Below are 26,617 nucleotides of genomic sequence, written 5' to 3'. Positions count from 1 at the left end.
GTCTATCTACATAGCTTTGTGTGTGTGACAGCACATGAACCTAATACAACTAGAGTTGTCTGATTTTATTACACTCTTGTAGTAGGTCTGTATTGAAGAGTGTATTATTTAAATAATAGATGCAGACAGCTGCAATCTCAGTTACCACAAACATTTATTACTGTTTTTATACTGTTTTTAATGACTATACATGTGAATTAGAGGTCACCTTAAGCCTTACTTTAGCAAACCTTGCTATTAGCAACTGACATTCTCTACCCATTGAGAGGGAAGAGTGAGTCAAAGTTTTCTTACTTTTGCAGTACTTTATTTTCCCCCGAGCAGAGAAAAGAAAGATGTAATCATCTTGTCCACTAAAAATTTATATCTCCTGTTCTTCTGAAACATCAATTTTATTTTTCTTTGTCATCTGAAGGGAAGGGAGGCCTTGCAGAGAGAAGCAGACAGACTGGAGCAGTGGAGCACTGGATGATTAACAACCTGCAGCTCAACAAGGGAAAATGCCAGGTGCTGCCCTGGGATGGAGCAGTGCCAGGCACAGGCACAGACAAGGAGGCAAGTGGCTGGGGAGCAGCCCTGCAGAAAGGGGCCTTGGGATGCTGGTGGCAGCAGGCTCAGCGTGAGCCTGCAGTGTTCCCTGGCAGCCTGGAGGGCAAACCCCACTGAGTGGTGAGTTAAACACAGCACAGCCAGATGGTCCAAATATTGTGTGCAGTGCTGGGCTCGAAAACATAAAAAGAGTGTTGAGGCCCTTCAGAGCATCCAGAGGTGGGCAACAAAGCTGGCAAAAGGCTGGAGGGCATGGTGTGTGAGGAGAGGCTGAGGACACTTGGCTCATCTAGTCTGGAGAAAAGGAGGCCAAGGGGTGACTTTGCTGGTCTCTGCAGTTTCCTGAGGAGGGGAGGCAGTGAGGGAGGTGCAGGTCTCTGCTTCTGGGTGAGTGATGGGAGGACACAGGAGAGCAGCACACAGACGCACCAGGGGAGATTCAGATGGAGCATGAGGAAACATTTCTGTACCTCAAGGGTGGTCAGACACTGGAACAGTCTTCCTAGATGGGTGGTTGGTACCCCAAGCCTGCCAGTGCTCAAAGGACATTTGGATAATTCCCTCATTAACATGCTTTAACTTTTGGGTAGCCCTGAAGTGGTCAGACAGTTGGGCCTGATGGTCTTTGAAGGTCCTTTCTGAATGAATTTTTCCCTTTCCTTTCCCTCCCCCTTCCTTCTCCACATTTTAGTGTGGTGCTCCCTATCTTCCTTAACCAAAAGTCATTCTCCAATGAGCACAATTTCAAAAAAACAACAATATAATTATGATAAAACATGTTTATATATATATTTATTTTTAAGAGGTCTCTAATTATTAAATCACTACTGTTAATATTCTAAACTGGAAAAAAAATAATTTAATGAACAGAAGAGGTTTTATAAATAAGTACACTAAGAGAAAATAATTAATACAATAAGCCAGGTGCCTAGCATACTTAATTCCACTTTTGCACCTTAAACAAAAGCTAAGGTGCCAAGTGCTTATTTGAATAAGAAATATCTTTTCTGAAAGAGAAGCTGACATTCTTGTTTACTCATTCCAGTTCTAATGTATGCCCAACTTGCTTTACCCACAAATTTCTTCTTTATAAAGTACAAGTGCAAATATATTTAAATCATATTTCAGATGTATTTTGTTCAGTTATCAAGTTTTCATCTATTTTCATGATCTGTACAATGTGCTCACATAAAAGGAAAAGAAAACTTTTCATTTTAATCATTCTTCCAACAACCAACTATTTCTAAAATGATCTGAGCTCTAAGGAATAAAATCCTTCTTTTATTCTAATTTACTTTTTTAAAATTTAAACCCAAAACTTGATTTAATGGGAGGTAAATGTTATTTTCTGAACTAATAGAATCTCTCCTTTAACTGTGTTTTTGGCTCTTCTATGATTCCATTTTAGCCATTGATGCTGTCAAAGTGAATATATATCACTTATGTTCACACACATGCTCAAATGAAGAAATTGCACATATGTAAAAATTGATACTGTATTCTGGTGTCACTCAGAAGATCAGTATGAATGTAGGCGCTCTTCAAAACTGACAAAATGACTCAATCTGTTGACTGACTGAAACACCTGAAAAACTGAAGAATTTCTGTTCAACAAAGAGACATGTTTTCTGATTCACCTCTGTTAAATAAAATGTGAGAAGTGAGTACTCGGTGCAGTACAATTTGAATACCCATTTCTGAGATGTCATATACAGAAGCTGTCAGACCTTTTGCCTTCATTTGGTCTTAAGTTCTCATTATAACTCTTTTTTTTTTTTTCTTTCTTTTTTTTTTTTTTTTCTCTATTTCAAGGTAACTTATCTAAGGTTTAAAGTAATTTTAAGACTATTTAGATTTTCTACAGTATGTATAGGCTGTTCACTATCTATCACTGAGCTACTGATATCTTTTCATAGGTATTTCCAACCTACTGTTTACCCGTTTTATAGCACTAACTACAAAATGCTTTTACTCAGAAATACTTTTATTTTTATTTATTTATTTTTTATGTACACAAAACAATACAAACTTAGTATGCTATAAGAAAACACCAGAATAATTTAGTTTCCATGTTTACGAGTTAAACCTAGAAACATGTTTTTTCTCCCATAATCTATAACAAATGTAGCTAAGTTCATTTCACTATACTCTAAAACCCAAACTACAAAACCCCCTCTTACAAAAAGGTCTTGAAACAATATTTTCTATTCCAACAGCACATTTTCTATTTGATGGAAGGGAGAGTAAATAAATAAAAGCATCAATATTGTTACTAGCTTTACTACATATCACAGAAGTAAACTGTTAAATTCACCTCCTTATTTCTAGGTTGAACATAATGCTGGCACCATCTAAGGATTCCTAGAATCCACTACACATGCCACAGCTCTGCTTTTGAAAAGCACTGAATGTGTAACTTGTATACATCTGTTTCTCAAGAAGTGTTGACTTCCTTGAATTCCTGACAACACTTAGAAAACACAATAGCAAGTCTCTTGTTCTCTTTCTATGAGTTAGCATTTAAGATTACTGCAAATAATAATCCCAGCTCTTAACTTTTCAATGACTGTGACCACCCCAAAGCAAACCCAGCCATTTCAGAAGTTGGTGAGCTTCTTCAGAAATGCTGCAAGTGTAGAGATAAGGACCTGGAGAAGTACACAGAACTGAGTCATGAAAATATCCCTTCTGAATTAAGGTTACATCATAAAAAATTTGATCAGTAAAGATATACAGATAACTATCAAGAAGAATAGAGAACATTGCCTTAGGTTACATTAACATATACAGAGCAGATTTATAACACTCATGTTAGTGAATTTTGAGATTGTAATATAAATAAGCTCTCTATATATTAGGCTTCTAAAAGTGCTTTGTTCCTTTTATTCCTGCTGCAGAATAACATGTCAAAAATATTTTTGCACAGCTCACCTTACTGAGCTTCAACAGAATACCTTTACTGCAGAAGTGGTCAAAATATCATTTAACTTTCAGCAAAATAATGCCACTCACCTTTCTCAGAAGAAAATTGAAGACTCTTTGTTGTGCCTCTTATGTCACCTGAACAACCTTGCACCTCAGCTCCAGAGAGGTTCTCTTAGGAGCACAGTTTATTTCTCTGTTCTGCAAGGAAAGCTGATAGTTTGCAACATCTCAAGTAGTAAGGCAAAGTATGAAAAGGAGTATTTGAAAATTATTCTGCACCTTAATCACAGATTGGCTGCCCAGAGCGGGTTGCCCAGAGAGATTGTAGAGTCTCCTGCCTTGAAGGTCTACAAAAGCATCTTGGACATGATCCTGGGCAACCTGCTCTGGGTGTCCCTGCTTGAGCAGGAGGAGTGGACAAGATGACCTCCAGAGGCCCCTTCAAACTTCAGCCATGTGCTCCATTACCCACACAGCACAGAACTGTTTCCTGATGTTCATAGAGAATCTCCTATATTCCAGTTTGTGCCCATTACCTCTTGCCCTGGCACTGGGCACCACTGGAAAGAACCTGGCTCCATCCCCTCTGCACCCTCTCTTCAGGTATTTACATATATTGATAGATCCCCCTGAGCCTTCTTTTTCCCAAGCTGAGCAGTCCCGGCTCTCTCAGCCTTTCTTCACAGGAGAGATGTTCCAGTGCCTTCATCATCTTTGTAGCCCTTTGTTGGACTCTTTCTGGTACATCTAGATCCCTTTTGTACTGTGGGGCCCAAATCTGGACACAGTACACCCAGTGCAGACTCACCAATGCTGAGTAGAGCAGAACAGTAATTAACAGCAGCAGAGGAGCAATGAAGTCTTATGTGCTGGGAGCTGACTGAAGTTGAGTTGCACCTGTAGACTTGGTGCAGCTAAGAAAGAATAACATGCAAGAAGATAGTGTACTATGAAAAGTCTTATGCCATATGGCCTAGTGCTTTGTTCTTAACTTTGTATCTGCAAAGCCATTTAGAAAATCTCTTGAAAACTCACATGTAGCATAATTTGATCATCTCCATACACCTACTGACAGTACCTTGCCTGAAGCAGCAAAACATCTTAGGGCACAGGCACATTTTTGGCTCATGTTCATCTTGGTTTCCACCATGATCCCCAAGTTCTGTTCTGCAAAAGTGCTTCCCAGCTGGGTAGCTCCTGGCATATATTGGTGCCTGAGGCTTTCCCTCCCCAGATATAGGTCTTTGTACTTTTCTTTTTTGGACTTCATGAAGTTCCTGTCAGTCCATTTCTGTAGCATGTCCAGGTCACTCTGGACAGCAGCATGGCTTTGTATCATATCAACCACTTCTCCCAGTTTTATGTCATATGTAAACTTGCTGAGGAGGCTAAGGGGGCACTCTGCCCCATCATCCAGATGATAATGAACATGTGAAACAGGTTTGGACCCAGTATTGACCCATGAGGTATGTCACTCAATAATGGCCTCCTACTAAACATCATGTCACTGATCACTGCCCTCTGGGCATGGTCATTCAGCTGGTTTATAATCCACCTCATTGTCTGCCCATCCAGCCCATATTTCAACAGTGTCTCTAGGAGTATCTTATGAGGGACAGTGTCAAAGGACTTACTGAAGAGCAGGTAAAAAATATCCACTGCTCTCCTCTCATCCATCAGGCTGATCATCATAGAAGCTTATTGGGTTGGTCAGGCATGACTTCCCCTTGGTGAATCCATGCTGACTATTCCTGATGATTTTCTTCTTTGTGTCCCTGGACTGACATGAGGCTAACTGGCCTGCAGTTCCCTGGATCTTACTTGTTGCCCTTATTGAAGAAAGGAGTTGCATCTGCTTTCCTCCAGTCTCCAGACACTTCTCTCAGTTGACATGTTTGATCAAGTGTGACCTTGCAATGGCACCTGCCAACTTCCTCAGCACTCAGGGATGCATCCCATCAGGGTCCTTGAACATATGTCCAGTTTGCTTCAGTATTTCCTGACCTGATTGTTTTCCACCAAGGGTAAGTCCCTTCTAACCTCAACCATTCTGTGATTCTGTGATCTCTCCATAAAGCCGGAGAGGCTCTCTAAGTCACAAGAACACTACATCCAGAGAAGGAAATGATCATGATCATGTAGCAAAGACCATGTAAAAAGGAGATCAAGAAATAGAGACAGTGATCATTTTTATAAAAGAGACAATGTGGAAAGAAGATACTGGAAGAGTTCTGATTTATATAATCAAAAGAAGGTTGGAGATGGCTGTGAATCCTCCTTCAGGAAGAGCATTCAGTCTAATGCTCATGATCCATGGCAATCTCCTAATACAGAGTACAGGATAAAATCCTTTATTGAAAGGTGTCGTGGTTTAACCCGGCTGGCAGCTAAATACCACGCAGCCGTTCGCTCACCCTCCCCCCTCCCTCTCTGGGACGGGGGAGAGAAATGGAAAGTGAAGCCCGTGAGTTGAGATAAAGACAGTTTAATAAGACAGGAAAATAATAATAACAAAATAATAATAACAATAATAACAATAATGTTACAACTATGATAATAGGAAAGTAATAATAATATGTACAAACAAGTGATGCACAATGCAATTGCTCACCACCCGCTGACCGATGCCCAGCCTAACCCCGAGCAGTCCGGCCCCCTCCCCCCGGCTAGCCACCCCTATATATTGTTTAGCATGACGTCAGATGGTATGGAATACCCCTTTGGCTAGTTTGGGTCACCTGTCCTGGGTCTGTCCCCTCCCAGCTCTTACTGCACCCCCAGCCTGCCTGTTGGCAGGACAGAGCAAAAGGCTGAGATGTCCTTGGCTTGGTATAAGCACTGCTCTGCAACAATTAAAACATCGGGGTGTTATCAGCACTCTTCTCATCCTAAGCCAAAACACAGCATTCCACCAGCTACTAGGAAGAAAATTAATTCTGTTCTAACTAAAACCAGGACAAAAGGACAGATCTGCAGAGTGGAGGAGGCCCTACAGGAGCTGCTACTGCTTTCATGATACAGCTCAAGGAGTCAATCAAGCAACAGGTCAAAAACCCCTCCTGGGGGCCTGGCAGAATGAAATGTGGGAAAGCTGCCGGAAAAAGGAAGTACAAAACTTGCCCCATGGAGACTGAAGTTGAAGAGAGCACAAGCCTAGGGAGAGCAACTGACCCCAGGAAAAGGTCATCAAAATTTGGTGACTGCTACACAAGTGAAGATAGTCTTTCAGACAATCCACAAGTAGTGAGACAAGGTATATGAAAAAGAAAAACATGATGAGAAGTCCAAGGGGGACAGAGTCTGTGATGGAAAAGTGAAAGTCACAACGAGGTCTCCTAAAAAGAAGAGCAAACATCATGGGAAGCATCATGTGACTCAGCACATTCTTATCCAGTGATGACTACCACACTGACGGTGGCAAGGAGCCAGAAAGAACTGAGTGTGACAGTGTTACTTAGACAGTCACAACTCAAACAAATGAGAGGGAAATAGAGTCTCCATACTCTTTCTTTTTTTTTTTTTTTTTTTTTTTTTTTTGGGAATGACAGGGTATAAAGACATTTACAGAGTCAGCAAAGAAACTGGAGGAGCAGCCAAAAATCACATTATCATTACCAGAAGAAGAGATCTAGATGGTGACATTGGAAATGATGCTGTAAAACTTCGAATAACAGCAGCTGATCAGAGCCCTGTCATAGCACATGCCAGCAGTCATACAGATACTGTGACTAGCCTTGGTCAAGGAGCACAAGCAGCACCCAGTGGTAGGATTGCTGTCCAAAGAGCTCTAGCAGTTTTTCACCCATAAGCAAACTCTCACAAGCTGCTGAAAAAAGATCTTTGGTGTGCCTTACTCTTTTGCTGGGCAAAAAAGTAAACCCCGAGGCAGTGGTCAGCACAAAGGGTCCAGAGAAGAGGAGCCTGGGGGTGTTTGGCACTTGCTGTGCAGTCCATTAAGGCTCTTTTAATGGATGTGGTAAAAATATACCAAATCCTGCAAATTGTTGAACACATGGTTAATGAAATGCACAAACATGGATAAACACATCTTTTAATTAAAGGTCAAAATCTGTTCCCCAAATGAGTTGAAGAAACACATGTGGGAAGTTGGAATCAGACCTAAAGCAGTGAAAAGATTCTTGCTGGTTGAAATGGGATCTGTAGGAAGCCTACCTGCTACAAAGTGGCATTATCCATGTGTTACATGATGAGAAAAGTGCATTACAGAGGAAAGAACTTGTCTCTGGCCAAGACTTTTATTTAATTCATCTACACCTGCAACAACAGAGATGTGCAATGGCACATGAGAGAAACAAAATCAGGGAAAAGTGAATTGCTTAAGCCAGCATGCTTGCATTAAGAATGCTCTCTGTAAATCTGCCAGAATTCAAGCAGTGTGTAAGAAATTACAGAAATAGACTTCAGACTTTTCAGAAAAGCTTTTTACTCAGAAAGCAACAAAAAAATAATTTATGACAGCTAATAATGTATTGTATAATGGTCATTTACAATGCATGAATGCAACTAAGAGCCCTAGATGTTATTTTGCAAATTTTTAGTTAAATTTATTTGGTCCAGAGTGGTCTGTCAGTTGACAGTTCCACTGGAAGTCAGGGCTCCTTTGTCCTGATAAACCTATGCTAACTCCAAAGCAGCTGAATGTGGTTTGCTAGTAGATGTTATCAGACTGATATAGTTGAAAAAAAATGCAAGCTTCTGGGTGTTTAGACCTGCAAATCTGAAGAAGGGCTTGAGTGCCTTAAAGTTTGGTCATTTCTTTTTATCATACCAAAAATTTAATAAAACTTATTATCTGTTAAAGCAACCCATGTGCAGTCGTTGTCCTTAGGACCATCATGTTGATGACAAAATATCCTCCTGTCAAAAATGCAAGTCAATAACAAAATTTAATAATGATGCAATGGGTTACTTTATTAAGAGATCAGCTGATAGTTTTTACATCTTAAATATTTACTTGGAAGCTTAACATCAAGAAAAGTGTGTAATAATGAAGAACAGAGCTGTAACTCTAACTCTGTTGAGTGATTTATAAACTGAAAAGGCTGTTTTCTACATCATTTATTTATTTATTTATTTATTTTTAATCACTACATTCAAGAAGCTTAAAACTTTTATTTCTTCCTTTCTTCTCTGCTAATTTACTGCTCTTCCACATAATACCCAGGGCCTGCTTATCACTTTCTTGGTCCTAATGTTCAATGCTCTTTTTGAAGAGGGATGCACACTAGCTGCACAGGTTCAGCACAAGAAAAACCCAGCATCCAACTTACCAACTAAAACAATCATGAAAGACAGGTGAGCTCTTCTTGCACCATCTGAAAGCTCACGTGTACTTACAGACATGCAGACAAACTGATGCATGCATACAGTGGCAGCAGTCTGCTTTTTCTTGGCAGGACTGGAAGAGATTTTGCTGTGAGGGGCAGCAGCATCGCTGCGTGACTCATGCCTACAGCATTTGGTGACAGCGTCAAGGCTGCACTGGGGTCAAGGCATGGTTGTTGGGACCTGCTCTGTTCACACGGGCAGCCCAAATGCTCCTAAATCCTTTGGAAATGAAGTTTTACATAATCATGATCCACTCCTTGGGAGCTGCATTTTCATAGGCACAGCACAGCAATGCATTGTGCTTCCTTGAAGAATTGCAGTGATTTCCTATTCCCTCATATTCCACATATAACATTACAACCTTCCAAATAAGCAAATCAGAGTCAAACTGGCATTAGGTCATTACCCCAATGCTGGCCAGGATTATACTGGACTTTTTTAAGCACAGAAGAGAGCTGCTCTGTAGAGGACAAAAAGGCAATATTACAACTTTTTCATGTAATGTGTATGCCAATATTTATTGTGCATGTTTCAACAGTTTGGGCCATCTGACTTTTGGCATGGTGCTAGTGGTTTTTTGGGACAAGAAGTGGAAAAGAGCTGTGAATGTTACGAATTACAGAAAGGAATATTGTGATCAGTCTTGTCTCAGTGAAGCCCTACTTTGTGGGCTGCAGCAAAAAATGTAAAACATACATTTCCCAAAAGCTGTTTTTGATTATTCACACTCCTACAAGTAAACAACAATTTTACATAAAAGAATGAACTTTTCCAGCTAGAAGAAATGTCAGAAGAAAAAGATATTTTAATGTTTCTGTACTTTCTCCTGTCACTCCTTTCCATGTTTCCATGGAAAATGCTTACAAATGAAAAAATAGTTTACAAATGAAAGCCTAAAACAGAAGCAGTCACATGCACTTTTTCCAGGTGATAGATAAAAACAGTTTTTTTGAACACTGTTGTCCACGGAGAATGCAAGAGCAAAAGAGAAAAAAGAAACAAGCCATTCAGTCTATGCTGCTGTCCTTCACAGGACAGCCCATTTCCCAGCAGATCACCTCCTGTATCAAGTGTGCTCAGACCTACATATGAAACTAAGCCATTTTCAGATGCTATGTTCCTATGCCAATCTGAAAATAATGGTGACCGCAGAGCTGGTTGCGATTTGAACTCCTTTCCTTCAGGAGCATCAGGTCCCATCAGAGGGCTGGGGAGGGTGAAAGCTGGGGTGTTGGCAGCCCCCTTGCTGGAGATTTTGACCCATCACTGCAGACCTGCTACAGACCCAGGGAAATCCAGCCAAGGATTGGCTGCATGCAGTGTGTGTCACTTCCTGACATGCACCCACCCCAGCAAAAACACCTGTGTGGTCTATGCCTGCTTACATCTGGTCCAGAGATTAAAATCTCTGCAGAGAGAAATGTTTTGCTTCAAAGCTGGGTTTGAGTACAGACAAGTCCATCAGCCCCCTCCAAAGGATGCCACTGAGCAGGACTTCAAGCAGCGTGTCCTTTCAAAAATCTGTTCCAGCCTTCCTTGTTTTCTGATTCCTTTTGCTCAGCAGTTTCTACGTATACCGTATAGTACCAGAAATTCCATGTACTTGAGTAATTGTTTTAATAGTACTCAAAGGTCATGGGAGGCTGCTGTGGACTGCCTGTGACACATTCAAGCACAAATGTTTTTCCTCTGTGAGCTCTGCTGTTTCCATGCTTTCATTTCACCACCTCAACCACCCAGCCCTCAGGAAATATGCAGCGAGCATTGCAGCCTTATGACCCCACAATAAATCATTACACATGCAGACACCATTCTGTGTGTGTATAATTCAGACAATACTTCTGAATTTTATTATTTTTAATCCCTAAAGTTTTTTTTTTTTTTTTTTTCTTCTCTTGTGGCTATAGTTTTTCTATTCAAAGATATGCAAATCATCATCCTCATTAGCAACACAAACAGCTTTCAGGCTGATTTGGTTACAGTTCTTTTTATGAAGAAAACCAGGATATCTGAAAAAAAGCTCTGACCGTAAGATTCACTTCTTGCTTCAGTTTTAAGGTCTGACCTCCCAGTGTTTGGTCAGTGTAAGACACCCCCAAACATGACTGGCAGCTTCCTCACAAGGTGAGCAGAGGGGCAGGCGCTGAGCTCTGCTCTCTGGAGACAGCGACAGGACCCGAGGGAACGGCATGGAGCTGGGACAGGGGAGGGTCAGGCTGGGGGTTAGGGAAAGGGTCTGCACCCAGAGGGTGGTCGGGCACTGGGACAGGCTCCCCAGGGCAGTGGTCATGGCACAGAGCTGCCGGAGTGGTAGGACAACGCTCTCAGCCACAATCTGATTTTTTTCTTTTTTGGTGGTTCTCTGGGACCCAGGAGTTTGACTTGATGATCCTTCTGAGCCCCTTCCAACTCAGATATCCGATGCTTCTATGAACAGATCACTATTCAAAGCTGTTCAAATCGTAATGCTCCCCCTTCCCAAATGCAAACAAAACAATCAGGCCATATTCATATATTAATTTTTATTTACCCATACAGTATTCACAGGGTCTGCTTCTTGTCTTATTCAAACTATTTTTTTTTCCAAACTAAAACAAGAACTGACATTCCTGAACATCAAAATAAGTTGCGTAAACACAAACATCCAGGAAAAAAACTACGAAAAGCCCTGGGTTTCAGCTAAAAACACAGTTGTATCCCCTTTAATGCATGGTGATTTACTTGCGTATCACACCATTAATCAAACTATGCTTTCCATATATAAAAAGACATAGCTTTAACAAAAAGTCACAAAGCATTTATTCACCCACTGCATGTTAGCGTGTTTATTATATCCTATTCAGTCACATTTTAAAAACTATGTACAGCTATGTTTAAACGTGTACTTGTGCCATGTTTTTAATAACACAAAAATAAAGGCATTTTTAAGCTATTGCTGCATATTATGCAGCAAGATATCAGAGGATTGGTTCATATACCTAACTTCAATGCAAAAGTCAAGTCCACTAAGCCTCTGCAGTGGGAATAATTCTGAGCCAAACAGTCCCATGTCACACATTCCAACGGTATGAAAGAATAGAGACATGTACACGATGGCCATCCAGTATCTGCTTTATCCCATTGTTACCAATTTTGAGAGCACACAGAACAACTCAGTTGGAAAAAAACCACACGTTTCAATCTTTAAAACAAATGCACTTGTTCTGATTAAAGCTAAACAAGTGACATTTAAAATTCAGAAGAGTATAGTGGGTACTTTCAAAATTAAAATCGTGTTTTCTTCTGACACTTGCATCCAAAGTGCACAACTTACTTCATTATTGTGTGCAAAGCAGTACAAAAACTAAGTATCAGCTGCTGAAACACAAAAATGAAGCATACAGGTATAACCAACAATATTGTACCTATTTCAGGCAGAGATTTGTTTTGTAAGAAGAAAGAACTAGCTTTTTGCTTTCTGACCTTTGTGAATCTAACTGTTTCTGGGAAGCGTGCATCACAAAATGGGAATGCAGTGTTTAAAGTTTGGTACAAGATAGAAAGACATTACACACAATCCTGAATTTTACATTAAGCTTTTTAATACCTCTGTGACCTTTTTACTTGTTTTTGAGCCACCATTCTTCATTTTTTAATTCACTTTCTGAAGAAGTTTATTTCAGAATAGAGACTAGGAGCATGCTTGCTCATTTTTTTTGCAAACATCAAAACATTTTAAAATGAAGTCATCTTTCATCAGTTCTTCAGAATGCTCAGTGGTCAGCTGTACACGTGACTTCAACTTTTTGCTAGAGATAACAGGCTACTAATGAGGATTTAGAGTTCTTGCTCTGCTTGCTTAAGCATATTTTGAATTAGTCAGTAATACAATGACAATTTTTATTTTATTTTTTTTACTTTCGTTTAATTTGTGCACTTAAGAATTGGTCAGTTTACTTATTCCTCCAGAGCCACCTGAAGGACTTGACCAGCTCAATTTAAGCTATTTGTACATACATATATTTACTATCTTCCACATCCAAATAAAACAAGACATTACAGTACATAAGCTGCTAAATACATGAGCAGTGGAAACAATGTAACTATTAACTACCAAAAAGATAACCTCAAATATTTAATTCATTTCCTGACCACTAGCAAAAAAGAGTGGCAATTAGATGCACAAGGCCATAATGTATTAGTGCACCACACACAGGGAAATAAAATTTACAGCACACGTGCAATGCAGTATCAATATTAAAATTGGCCTCTTAACAGGAAATCAATTTAGTAAAAAGCCTTGTATGTGCCTCAAATGTAATATAACCTTGTCCAGTGCTGGTACTGCGCTGCCTAAAAAACCAAGCTACCTCTGGTCTTAAATCCAAAAAGCAGCAGCAACATAAATAAGTACAGAGACTGTACGGCTTTACTGACAAAGTTAGAGGACTCCCTATTTTATTGCATGTTTTTAACATAAACTTGGAGATTTGGATTTTTGAAGACAGAAAATGTATTTCCTGAGTTGTCTCAGTTTATAATCTGTTCAGTAAAACAAACATTGTATAAGAAGCTCATTTTATTTCACTATAGAAGAATGTGTGCTTAAGCAAATGCATTCAACTATAAAATTCAGCAAGTTTTGAAGGAGGAGACTTCCCAGGCTGATGGAAAATGAGCCAGGATAAACTGTCAAGCTTGCAACCGATTTACAAATAAGGAAATTATATATTTTTTTTAAATAGCAAATCAAAACAGCACACTACAGGTCATCATATTTGCTTGTTTATAAGCAAATACATTCAGCCTGGAAATTATAGTCAAATCACATCTTCATATGCATTGCTTTTGCACATCTGACACTTGATTGGTTCTTTTAAAGTCTTATATCGCAAATAGGTAATCTTACTGGTAGAAAAAAAAAAACAAACATCAAACTCAGTGTGAATTAATATCTACAGAAGAGGCTAGTCAATGCAAGATGTTTAATACAGAAATCAGAAAGTATTTAAGTTCCAAAGTGTTTTCCTTTTTTTTTTTTTAAAATTTTTTTTTAAAATTTCAAATCATGTGTCCCTTCCATAACTTTTTGGATCTTTTGTGATTTAAATGGATGAGTGGTAGACAGATTTGAATGTTACACATACTTAGATCATTTGTACCTAACAATTAATTGGAGAACAGTAACTCTACAGATGAATAGCACACAATGACCTGAAGCATTATCACTGCCAGTTATGATCCAACACGGGTTGTTGTGGTTCTTTTATCTGAGAAGAAGCTTTTGAGGAGAAATACCTGCCCAATACTAACAACAAGAAGAATGATTGCTTCCCCTATTGACCAGTAGGCTACTCTTGTATTTAAATCCTCTGCTCTGCTGCGGCCTTGAGCTTCTCTCAATCGAAAGTGCGTCTGATAATCAATGACAGACTTCAAAGCTTCATGAATCGAAACACAGGCAGACTCCATCTAGAGAAGCAAACAAATACATATCTCTAAATTAATAACGTTTCTAATATTTTTTCTGTTTTGTGCTTTAGTACTTAAAATTAGGATTTGTGCAACCTTACAGACGAATGATTGGCTCACTTCATTGTTAGGCTGAAATACCATAAAAACAGTAACATTTAAATTTACATTGATCCATTTCTACAAACAGGAATGTAACAGACTCTTAAATACAGAAGCATGTAAAACTAGATCTAACAAAAACAATGCATTCTTAGACCCACAAAACAAACATTAAATTCGTGTGAGTTTAAAAGTGAACATTAGAAGAACTATTGTAGCCTCAATTTCTTTTATCATTAAGATACATCAGTATTTAATACATATTGTGTTTCCCAAGATGTTCTTCACTGTACAGTTCTCACTTAAGTTCTACAACATCTCAGAATCTACATTACCAAACTCAGTATGTTCTCTTGGCAAGAGATCCTTCTGGTACACATGTATGCAAAAAGTAATCAGAGAAAGGACACAATTCTGTCGTATTTTAGTGTTGCTGAATTGTCCATAACATAGTAGCAATGTCTTCAGAAAGAGTTGCCCAACTGTTGCCAGTTTTCCACGCCCTAGATCATTTTTCACATAAATGTCTTCCATTTCAACTTATCTTCTGTAAGTCAGTACTCCTCACTGTGCTTAGATCATCAAGAAATTAATCAATGGATCTTCAAAATACTTAGGTTCTGATCAGTTAGTCTGTTTTTATGTTTTAAAAACAGTATTTCCTGAAGATCAAACAGCACAACCTATATTGAAAGGAACCGTTTAACACCCAAGTAAGGCCACTTGCAGTTATTTACATCTGTAGTAACTTGCAGTTACTTACAGCTGTTACTTGCATCTTTTCAAGTAGGTTATGTTTCAAGGTGAGTGTCTGAACAAGTCTAAGATATTCTTCTCAACAAAATTCAGAAAGAGGTTTCCCAAATTAAGGTCTGCCACTGATCTCACTGATAAATTATAGAACCCTCCAGATCTGAATAAGGGATCTTAAATTCAAACACCAAGCTCCTCTGATTTCAGGCATTTACCTTCTATTGTCCCTGTGAAAGGCTGCCCAAATTTGGTCATGCTACAAGCCTCAAGAAAACTGCAGCAAGAGCCTTCTTACTAAAGGTACACTGAAAGTTAGCTTTCCCTTCTCTGAATACATTGCATGCATTGTGTATGCTACAACACAATGATAACTATTTTATTTTATATCTTCTCCCACAGCGTAAGCAGGGGCTGCAGAGAGGTTGCATCCAGCAACCATTTCTTGCCTTGTTGATGCTTCCCTTGCTGACTGACGCCAAGGCAGCAAAAGGAAAATTGGACGCATCGAATGAACGCAATGAAGACTAACGGAAAGAACGTGATCAAATACAGCATCAAGAATCAGAAAATAAAATAAGGCAGAGCAGAAGAATGACAGGAAGGTAAGAGCTGTACTTCAACTCACAGGAAGTCATGTACTCACTACGAATCTTAGCAACTGCATACTTAATGCAAGGTAAATTAAGTAAGATTGGCATTTGGGAAGTGCTATTTACACCTTTGAGTCCAGACTAGGAAAATAGTGACCACAGCCAGCATTCTTTAATGGCTGTTTAAAAAGTTTGGTGATGGATATAGTGCAAGAACATTAGTGAGAATTCATGGAGCAAGAGTTCCAAGGAAAGTCTGGGTGGGTTTAGAAGAGGTGGTGTAAAACTGCAAAATGCTGAAGAAAAAGGGAATATTTGGAAAGTAAATCCAATAAATCTCAAGTAAAAAATATACTTTATTTTTTTTTTTAATTTAAAAATTGTACTTTGACACTTCTGAATGTTACATAAATTACAAACATCTATCAGCCAGCTAAATATGGCTTTTATTTACTTGTTGATTGTTATGGAGTTTTCTTCTGTATTTTTAAAAATAAGAATTATGTGACAGACCAGCTTAAGTTTTTCTTCCATGAAAGACTATCAGTTTAAGTATGAAAATAATTCTCAAAGCTTCCCAAAAAATTGAAAGTTTTGAAAACCCTAATCCCCTGATACTCTAGTTTGTGAAATGCATACTTCATAGGACACAGAACGATGATATTCAATGTAAATTCCCTTAAAAAAAAAAAAAAAAAAAAAAAAAGATAATGGCCTAAAGCTTAAGTTACTCTAATTTTCTCTTAAGCACTTGGAATTTCATTTTCAGCTCTTCTTTATGTTGAATAAAATATATCTCCTGAAAAACGATTGTTTTTAATAACTCATTTTTGTTAACATCTCCATTCCAGTGATGTTCAAAAGTTATGTAGACATTTAATGCAGCTGCAAAAACAAAACAAAACAAACAAACAAAAAAAAACAACAAAATCATTTTTTCAAGCTAACAGTTGCTGTCAAACACAACAGCATTTTACCTGGGTAAGTGCAGTCACTCTGTTCTCGCTAGGAAACAGTGGTGGATCTTCTCCAACCTGGAAATCAAAGTACACAGTTTTGTGTGTGAAAGTAGAGAATTCATTGCTGAAGCAGAATTTGTACGTTCCATTTCTGGATGCAGTAAACGTGAAGCTATCATATTGCTTCTTCATCTCTTTGTACAACACAATGCCATCAGGATCTTCCAACCGACAGTCAACATCGTAGTGGCCTCCAGTGATCACCTCAAAACAAAAAACAAGAAATTGTCCTTTTAACAAAACAGACACTTACTGTAAATTTTTTTGCTTTGAGAAGTATCTTTTAAAATATAATGCATTAATTTGAAAATGATTCAAAGCCAGTTCACAAAAATCATTCTCTTATGCAGGGCACATGGAAAATTCAAAATATTTCCAGTTCTGGATATATGACACCAACTACATTTTCAAGCAGTGTTATGACAGAAATTTGAGTTACTTTGTTACAGCTAATTGTACTACAGCAAAGGCTACAGGAGATAAAACTTGACAGAGCAGCAAAGATGGTACCGTAACGAAACAGCCATTTATTATATACACACAAGCCCTCTGAAGAATCAATTCTGCAAGTTAAGATTGTTAAAATGAGATAAGGCAGCTCCTTTCTGTATGGCCAAAAGAGCATAACTACCCTATGAGGTCAAGCTGCTTTACAAGGTAGGAATGACATATGACCAGTAAAACAGGTATTACAGCCTGGCTAGTCTTTCTATGAGCTTGTGAGCTTGTCAACAAAGCAATGCCATAGAGGGATCTGCTGCATCAGTCTCGTGCAGTCAGCAGCAGCACTTTCCAACATCACAATATTCAGATGACGCCTACGAGCATCTCTGAACTTCATGACTGACTCACTTTTTTCCCCACTTTTTTTCTGACAAGATATATGCTACCTCTATGATAAGGCCTATTGCTAATTTAGGTGCTTGTAATTTATTTTTCTCAGGATGCTCAGACTTGTAGTTTTAACCTCCAAACCTTTTCCTTTCAAGATAAAGCATGCTGGAAGACTACAAGACTTGTATCTTAAGGTATGTCCCTTTTGTGTTTGTACAGAAACCTTCAAAAAAAAAAAAAAAAAAAGATTTTATTTTCATTGATATACTTTAGCATCTATTATGTAACCATTTGGGCATCTGCACTTCAGATACGTGCACTGCAGATACTATTGTTTATATCCACATATTTTTTTCTATGCATCAAGTTATTAAAACCACAGCATTAGTGGTAAAGCTGAAATAACAAGAGGACCAAAAATTAGCTGATCCGCAGACAAAGTTTTAAAAAAAATTCAGCTGGCAAGTTTTGCTTTACCGCAAATGTGATGACAAAATCGAGAAAACTTTGGATGTCTATGGATGTCTCCCTGTGGATGTCCGCATCTAATGGGGATTTTCATACGGAAATGACTATCTGGTTAGAATTAAAAAAATAGTTTCTGCAGTAAAATGATGGTTCATCTTTAAAGCACGCTTTCACATTCGACAGGGGCATGTTGTTTATCAATTATCAGTGAGAGTAGCTCGCTCTCAGTCCTCCCACACACCCTGTGAGGGGACAGCTTACATATTCGCGGTGAAGCTCTGGGAGAGCTGTAAAGCCCTCTGAGGACGGCCTCCCCGAGCCCCAGCCACCTCTCTGCTCTTCCCGTGCCAGAGGACGCTGAAACACTTGGGGAAGATGTGGCACACGTAGGGCAGGGTCACACAGCCCCACTCCTGCCAGCGCCCAGCTCTGAGGCTCCGGCAGCCAGCAGCCCTGCGGGACCGGGGGCTCCCCCCCCAACCCCTCACCCCTCACCCCTCACCCCGCTACCTGGAACTCGAGCGTGCACTTGGTGCCCTGCGCGATCTCCTCGTAGAAGCACTGCTTGGCGTTGTCGGGCAGCTCGAAGGTGATCTCCGAGGCCCTGGCGGCGCAGGCCCGCAGCACCAGCAGCACCAGCAGCAGCCCCGCGGCCGCGCAGCCCCGCGGCGGCATGGCGACGGGCACGGAGCGGGCGGGCACGGAGCCGGGCGGGCACGGAGCCGGAGCTGGAGCCGGAGCCGGGGCACGGAGCCGGAGGCGTCGTGGCGAACAGGCCCGGAGGGGGAAGAGCGAGGCCGCTCCGGAAGAGCTGCTGCTAACCGAGCGCCGCCCTCCGGGAGCGCTTCCGAGTCAGGCACGGCCCCAGCGCCGCCAGCCTCACGGCCCCGGCTCCGCGCCCCGCGCTGGGGGCTGCAGCCGCGCCGCCATTTTGTGTGGTGGTGGTGGTGGTGGGGGGTGTTATCAGGCGTTATCTGCCTGCGGGTAGCTCCGAGATCGCTGCTGGCGGGGCTAAAACGGCTACGAACAGGGCGCATACGCAAAAATGGGACGTGCTGAATGCTAGCAATTGCTAAGTCGTTTGTCTGTGCAAAGGGAGTGCAAAACGGAGCAGGTTTGGGCTTGCTTTGCGAAGTGCAATCAGTAAGAGCAGACTGGGCAAGAGATGTGAGCAGAAACCGTGAACTTCAGGAAAAAGGACGCTTTGACTTGCGGAAATCAGGCTCTGTAGCCTCGGAATGGTTGTAAACCAGGCGTGTTTATTCGGCGCTGCGCACACACGCCGGGCGCACGGGGCTATAGCTCCACCTAACTCGCCCACCTACGGCTGCTGGCGGTGTGCTTCTGTTAGCGGGACGAAGCCATCCTCATTTCATTTACCCCATAAGTCTCCTACATAGTCATCAGGGCTCCTAAGAATCAGTCGCGTAGGTTCCCGTCTCTATTCGTATGCGTACTGGAGTCCCTGGGTGCTCGTCCGGCGCACTCTGGTGGTCCTCTGTTGAAGGGCAGAAGTCTTCCTCGCTGCTAATCCCCTCAGCCTTTCCTGTCTTTGACAGACTTCAGCAGTCAGCCAGTTCTTGCTGGTTCCATGATCTATGCATAGAGTCTTGTACACCCTTATCTTTGGGTCGTTAGCCTACAATGGTGCTCGCTCAGACCTAGGAATCACCAGCCTTCATCTTGTTCCCTGTCTCACTACAGAGCTCACCCTGACATCCCTGTTGGAAGGAGAACGCTTTCTAACCTGAGAGGACTACTGTGCATGGCTGCCCTGTGTCTCCGTTGATCAGACTCACAGCAAAGTAAACCAAATGAGGATGAAACAGATTTCCCTCTGGACATATCATAGTATGTATTGAAATGGGACCTGTAAGAACAAAGGACATGCTCAAGAGAGTCCTTTCCCATTAATTTCCTTAGTCACTGGGACACTCTTACAGAAAATTCAGGCAAACAATTTCCCTGCATGGAAACCTCATTTTGTCTGTAGAGCTAAGCATTTATCCCAGGATATTTTTTTTTTTTTTTTTTTTGACATGGTATAAGCCTTCCTGCTCTCACTTCCCTCAGATTTTCTTTTCTTCTAAAGTTCATTTCTCTGGAAAAGCAATGCTATCCTTGAATTCAGACACCTGTGGAAAACTTCAGAAACTTCCTGGTCAATAACTTTCTTCAGACAGCATCAATGATATCACAACAACGCAGACTTATTTAACTCTTTCTTTAAAATACCCACCACAGATTCTGTATCATTTTCATGCAGACCAATCCCCAGCTTGATCATCTACATTGAATTTGTTGCATATTAAACATATTTCTTTTTTGTTATTATTATTACAGCAGATGAAAAAAATGCTCACTCTAAATCTTCCTGGCTTTCCATCAGATCAGATTGACCGAGGCATGGATAGACAAGGATTGATTCCTTGTCTTTATTTGTTTTCTGCAGAATTTTCCTGTCTCTTTTGGTTCAAGTTCAACTGGCTAGTACACTTGGCTGGTATTCATTTTTGTTGCTTAAGATAACTGTTTTTGTATTTTTCAATAGAATGTTGCCATGATCTATTTCGTGAAGTCTAGAAAACAGACCCCCACCCCCCCAAAATAAATAAATAAATATGCTTAGTCCTTTAAAAAAAATACTTATTCATTTGGCGGGATGGAGGTAGTTAAACACGGTTTATATTCTATCCATGTAGATTGTGCTCAGTAGAAGTTTATGTAAAATTCTGCTGACAAATGGCAGAATCCATCTTGACTGCTCTAGGAAGTGGAACAGACCCACAGTGGACAGGAAAATGTACTATCAGAACAATTAGGAAATAAAATCTATTGTGATCTAAGTTACCGACAAGTGTTAATGAATTCCCTTTGTTCCTATACAGCATGGAAGAAATGGGCACAGAAATTACTCATTTACCCTAAGTATGTCTCTGTCACCTTCTCATCTCCAACATGATTCTCATTTTCAGATTGACTTCAGTGTAAACTGTGAGTCTCTGTTAAGCGTCATGCACAAAGCGTCAGAGGCGACTGTGCTTTGACCAAGACTCCCTGTGCTGGTCAAGCTATGGAGAGCAGAAATATTTTTGTAGTGGTCCTAGGAGAACCCAGTTTATTTGGCTGCAGCTCTTCTTAGAACACTAAGGAAAATCTATTCCTCAAAGGCTGCATCTCTAGTATATGCTGGGATGGAGCCATAATGTAGTTTTGCAATAAATCTCCAGTAATCACATTTACTCCATCCAGCTGTAGTTTCAGAGAGGGTTAGTGGTACTTGAATGAATGTTCTCTCTAAAGAAACAGAAATTAAAGATCTGTTTCAGGTGCAAGATCAATGTATTGCAAACCCTAAACAGGATATAAAAACCCAAACTAATCACCTGTTCATTGGATAGATTTTAATGAAAATTTGCAGGCATTTTCTTCCAATGGCGCCACATGAATCTAGTCTAATGCTCATATACGCTGGAACCACATGACGAATAACGTAAGGCCTTTAGCCTTAGCTGCTTTGGTCTACTGATCTTCTGCAATTGGACTGTATTGCTTGTTACTATACTTCCAAGGGAACAAAACACAGTTTGGATAAATTCACAATCTAGAAAGAGCTCCGGCAGAAACATAGGCATTCCTTGCTACCATCATCACAGAAGGTGCAGCAGCCACAGGGCCACTTCATTCGTTCACTTACTCACAGAGCACCAATAGCAAATACTCATTTGTTATAACAAATATTCATTTGTTGCAAAAATACATTATTGCTCCATCCCCACATCTACTATAGATGCAGCCTTTGATGAATAGACGTTCTTTAGTGTTCTAATAAAAGTCATTGCTTATTAAGTTTAACTGCTTTTAAAAAGAATACTAATATGAGGTCTACAATTTGCAGCACAGTGGTTGACCCAGACATCCTCAAGGGTCTGTCTGGAACGGTGCTGGCTGGGAAGAGTTTTGTTTCAGAGGTCTTTCAGCTATGCCCATTGCCTAGCACAGAAGCAGGAGAAAATGCCTATTTACTGTTCTAGATGTCCAACCCTCAGTTTTAATTCTTCTTGAAGCTAGGGGTCCCAACAATCCAAAGCAGATGCGCAGCCTCCCAATCTAATGCATGAGCAGAGGGGCTCTCTGAAACGCCAGTATAGACTAGGTGAGAAATACCTTGAAAGCAGCCCTGTGGGTAGCAGCCCTTGGGGGGGCTACTGGTTGATGAGAAGCTCAACATGAGCCAGCAATATGCGCTTGCAACACAGAAATCCAATTGTATCCTGGGCTGCATCAAAAGCAGCGTGGCCAGCAGGGAGAGGGAGGTGATTCTCCCCCTCTACTCTGCCCTCAAGAGTCCAGGGTATGGAGTAGCAGGGCTCCCAGCACAAAAGAGACCTGGACCTGCAGTTGGTCCAGAGCAGAGCCACAAAAATGATCATCAGAGGTATGGAGTGCCTCTCCTATGAAGACAGGCTGAGGATAGACTTAGGTAAGGAAGAAACTTTTCCTATGAGGGTGAGGAGACACTGGAAAAGGTTTTCCAAAGAAGCTGTGAATGCCCTATTCCTGGAAGTGTTCAAGGCTAGGATGAATGAGCAACCTGGTCTGGCGGGAGGTGTTCCTGCCCATGGCAACGGGGTTGGAACCTGATGATCTTTAAGATGCCTTAAAGATCTGAAACCATTCTATGATGTTATGGAATATCCCTTTGGCCAGTTTGGCTCACATGTCCTGGCCGTATTGCCCTGCAGCTTTTTTGCAACCACAGCATCCTCAGTGGCAGGGCAATGTGGAAAAACAAATAAATAATAATAATAATAAAAAGAAAACGCATGGAAGGCCTTAACACCATGCAAGCCCTTCTCAGCAATAAGTAAAACATTGGAGTGAAGCCAGGATTGCTCTGACAGCATTTGTGAGGATCCAGCACAACAGACTGCTCTCACAAGATCAGGTTCCATTCTTCTGAACCAATCCAGAGTTAGCTTCCTGTCTTTGTGAAGACCTCATTTCTTCAGCTTCTCCTACTTTAGACAAATTCCTGAGTGGGAAAGCAATTAGTGCTTCATGCTAGAATCCATTAACCATTCCAAATCTAGCACTTGTGATTTTCTCAGATATTGAGAAATAACAGAAAGAAAAGCAATGGAGTATGAAGAGTAGTTTGCATTGCCATGGTTATTATTGCCATTCCCATTATTATCGTTACCATATGTAAAACAACCAGCTAAAAAAGATGATAGAGGTATACAGTTAAGATATGTTTTTAACTTGTTAAAATGTAATTCAGGTGTCATGCAGTGTTGATTTTCTGTTATTCTGTTTGAATGACATTCTTTCCACACTCCAAAATCACAGAATCACAGAATTTCTAGGTTGGAAGAGACCTCAAGGTCATCGAGTCCAACCTCCAACCTAACGCTAACAGCCCTCCACTAAACCATATCCCTAAGCTCTACATCTAAACGTCTTTTGAAGACTTCCAGGGATGGTGACTCCACCACTTCCCTGGGCAGCCTGTTCCAATGTCTAACAACCCTTTCAGTGAAGAAATTCTTCCTAACATCTAACCTAAAACTCCCCTGGCTCAACTTAAGCCCATTCCCCCTCGTCCTGTCACCAGGCACGTGGGAGAACAGGCCAACCCCCACCTCGCTACAGCCTCCCTTGAGGTACCTAAAAAGAGCGATAAGGTCACCCCTGAGCCTCCTCTTCTCCAGGCTGAACAAGCCCAGCTCCCTCAGCCGCTCCTCGTAGGACTTGTTCTCCAGGCCCCTCACCAGCTTCGTCGCCCTTCTCTGCACCCGCTCAAGCACCTCGATGTCCTTGTAGCGAGGGGCCCAAAACTGAACACAGTACTCGAGGTGCGGCCTCACCAGAGCTGAGTACAGGGGGACGATCACCTCCCTCGCCCTGCTGGTCACGCTGTTCCTGATACAAGCCAGGATGCCGTTGGCCTTCTTGGCCACCTGAGCACACTGCTGGCTCATATTCAGCTGACTATCCACCATCACTCCCAGGTCCTTCTCTGCCTGGCAGCTCTCCAACCATTCCTCTCCCAGCCTGTAGCTCTGCTTGGGGTTATTGCGCCCCAGGTGCAGGACCCGGCACTTGGCTTTGTTGAACTTCATGCAGTTGACCTCAGCCCATCGGTGCAGCCTATCCAGATCCTCCTGCAGAGCTTTCCTACCCTCGAGCAGATCGACACACGCACCTAACTTGGTGTCATCTGCGAACTTACTGAGGGTGCACTCAATGCCCTCGTCCAGATTTTTTTTTTTTTTTTTTTTTTTTTTTTTAATAAAACTTGTTCTTGTGGAACGTGCGGTCAAGAAGAGTGATCAAGAAGGCCAAGAGCATCCTGGCTTGTCTCTGAAACAGAGTGGCCATCAGGACTAGGGAAGTGATTGTCCCCCTGTGTTCATCTCTAGTGAGTGCCGCACCTCGAGTACTGTGTTCATCAAATTCCTGAATTCTATGTTCTTGAAATGCTTGAAATATGGCATTTCTGTGAAGGGTTTAGAGAACAAGTCTTGTGAGGAGCGGCTGAGGGAGCTGGGGTTGTTTAGCCTGGAGTAAAGGAGCTCCTTTCAAGGGCAGACTTTCTTGTGCTCTCCAGTAAGCTTAAAGGAGGCTCCAGAGAGGTGGGGCTCAGTCTCTTCTCCCAAGCCGCGAGTGAAAAGACAAGACCAAGACACCTTAATTTGCACCAGGGGAGGTTTCAGTTGCTTATTAGGAACACTTTCTTGACCGAAATGGTTGCTCTGGTGGGTTTCCGTGGCAAGGTATTGGTAGCAGGGGGCCAACTATCAGCAACAGAGTGGCCACGGTGACTAGGAAAGTGATGGCGCCCAGCCGTGGGGCACCCGTGCTGGAGCAGTTTGCTCCTGGGGCATGGATGGAGCCCGTGGTAGGGAGCCGTGTGGGAGCAGTGCTTGAGGAGCTGCTGCCTGTGGGCAGCTCCTTCAGGCTCAGCTCGGGAATCCCGTGGGAGGGATGAAGTTCTGTGGGTATTTTTGTTGTTTGTTTGTTTGTTTGTTTGTTTGTTTTCTGAAGAAACCGGGTGTTTAAGAAGGAAATGCAGAGTTGCCTTTGTTTGGTACTCGATGGTCTTGAGGTCTCTTCCAACCTAGAAATTCTGTGCTTCTGTGCTTCTGTGATTCACTGAAGTCACAATCGCCAAGGCGTCACACTGGCTGGCTCTGCAGCACAGACGCCAGGAGTGCCGCTTGGCATCGCGGCGGCGCTGCGGTGCCCCAGCCCCAGGCCCGTCCCAGCCCCAGCGCACGGCGCCCTCCGCTCCCCCATGGATGGAGCCCCCCGCCGCCTCAGCAGCCCCGTGGCGGACGCCCCATGGCGGAGCCGCCCCCGAGGAGAAGGAGCCCGCAGCCCTCTGCCTGCACCGCACCGCACCGCACCGCACCGCACCAAGCGCCGTGCAACGGCTGCCACCGCCGCGGGGGCTCCTGGTGTGAGTGGCAAGGGGGGGCTGCGCTTCCTGAGTCGAGCTGGTGGACACCAGCTTGCCTGGGCAATTGCCGATGTTGCTGAGGAGGCAACAGAGCCAAAGCCCTTGGGGATGAAGATCCAGCACGGCTGGGGAGGCTTTGGCATTTCTGCACAATGCTGCTCCCTGCTTGGGAGCCCAGACTCAGGTGCGGAATGAAGCAAAGCAAGCTAGAGGGAAACTGCGTGCTGGTAATTTGTCAGTTCTTTCTTTCTTTTTCATTCCTCACGCGTAAGAAAACCTAACTCTTTAAACCACTTGTTTGAAGACACGGCTTTATGGACTTGATTCTGGGTGTGCTCCTTAACCTTGTTTGGAAGCTGTTTAACCCCGCTACACTTACAGGAGACCTATGCTCGAGTTTATGCTTGCTGTGATCAAGCGGTGTTCTTTTGCTCTTCTTTGCTTTGGTGATGGCGGGTGAGGTTGAAAAGAGTTTTCAGCAGGATTCTTCCTTTCCTTTGCAGAATCCCAAACTCCGTATTAGCGCTGATCTTCATCTCTGGTGTGAAAAGCTTCACGGGCCAAAAGAGAATGGAGATGAGGAAGGAAATGGAGAATGATGAGGACTATTTCCAGTCAGCACCCGTAAGCTTTGTGAAAGAATCAGGTGCATTTCTGTAGTGGTAGAAAACGTAGCTGGAAAGACTTCATAAGGACGTCAAGTCCAATTCATTGTTCTCAGTTAGAGCAATCACGCAGTTTAGACTCCTGATAAGCTATTTGTCTGTAGGCAGCTGCCAACTCGTACAGCTAATCAAATTAAGCCTCGCAAACAAGCAAGCAAGCAAGCAGAAACCACAGAAACATGCAGTTTATGGAGTGCAACTGTCTCCTTTCCAATCTCATGGGTTTCACCAAGTTTGGGGTGACTCCAGGGCTGGCTTGCCAGGGAGACTTTCTTTAATTGCTGGCAGATCAGCCAGAAGGGCAATACAAGGCCCTGGTTAAACACAGTCTGTAGGCTGCTTCTAGATCAACAGTTTCTTTGGTTACTCCACAACCTCCACAATCTCCACTTGCTTTGAAGCTGTGAAGATTGGAAGCCCACTTTGTGTTTTTCAGCCACTCTGTGT

The 26,617-nt window shown here is 42.0% G+C and overlaps 1 protein-coding gene across 1 annotated transcript; it reads right to left on the bottom strand.

Annotated features, from left to right (window-relative positions):
• Positions 1-11,325: 11,325 nt before the first annotated feature.
• Positions 11,326-19,339, bottom strand: TMED7 (transmembrane p24 trafficking protein 7). The gene is made up of 3 exons (XM_084304964.1): positions 18,551-19,339; positions 16,697-16,942; positions 11,326-14,274 (listed from the first exon to the last, which is right to left on the bottom strand). Exons 1-3 carry the CDS (start codon positions 18,713-18,715, stop codon positions 14,038-14,040), a joined length of 648 nt encoding a protein of 215 aa, XP_084161090.1. The 5' UTR covers positions 18,716-19,339; the 3' UTR covers positions 11,326-14,037.
• Between the last annotated feature and the right edge of the window lie 7,278 nt (positions 19,340-26,617).

The sequence above is a fragment of the Netta rufina genome, assembly GCF_964035555.1.
Source record: "Netta rufina genome assembly, chromosome: Z".
In the NCBI taxonomy this organism is placed as follows: Eukaryota; Metazoa; Chordata; class Aves; order Anseriformes; family Anatidae; genus Netta; species Netta rufina.
This window is presented reverse-complemented; position numbering and strand designations above follow the sequence as displayed.

Bases quoted from the DNA above. Each gene is read 5' to 3' on its own strand.
- TMED7 (XM_084304964.1), bottom strand. From the start codon at position 18,715: ATGCCGCCGCGGGGCTGCGCGGCCGCGGGGCTGCTGCTGGTGCTGCTG. The intron at 16,943-18,550 runs GTAGCGGGGTGA...TTTTGTTTTGAG, and splicing joins AGTGCACGCTCGAGTTCCAG to GTGATCACTGGAGGCCACTA. The intron at 14,275-16,696 runs GTAAAATGCTGT...TTGCTTCTCTAG, and splicing joins GAGTGACTGCACTTACCCAG to ATGGAGTCTGCCTGTGTTTC.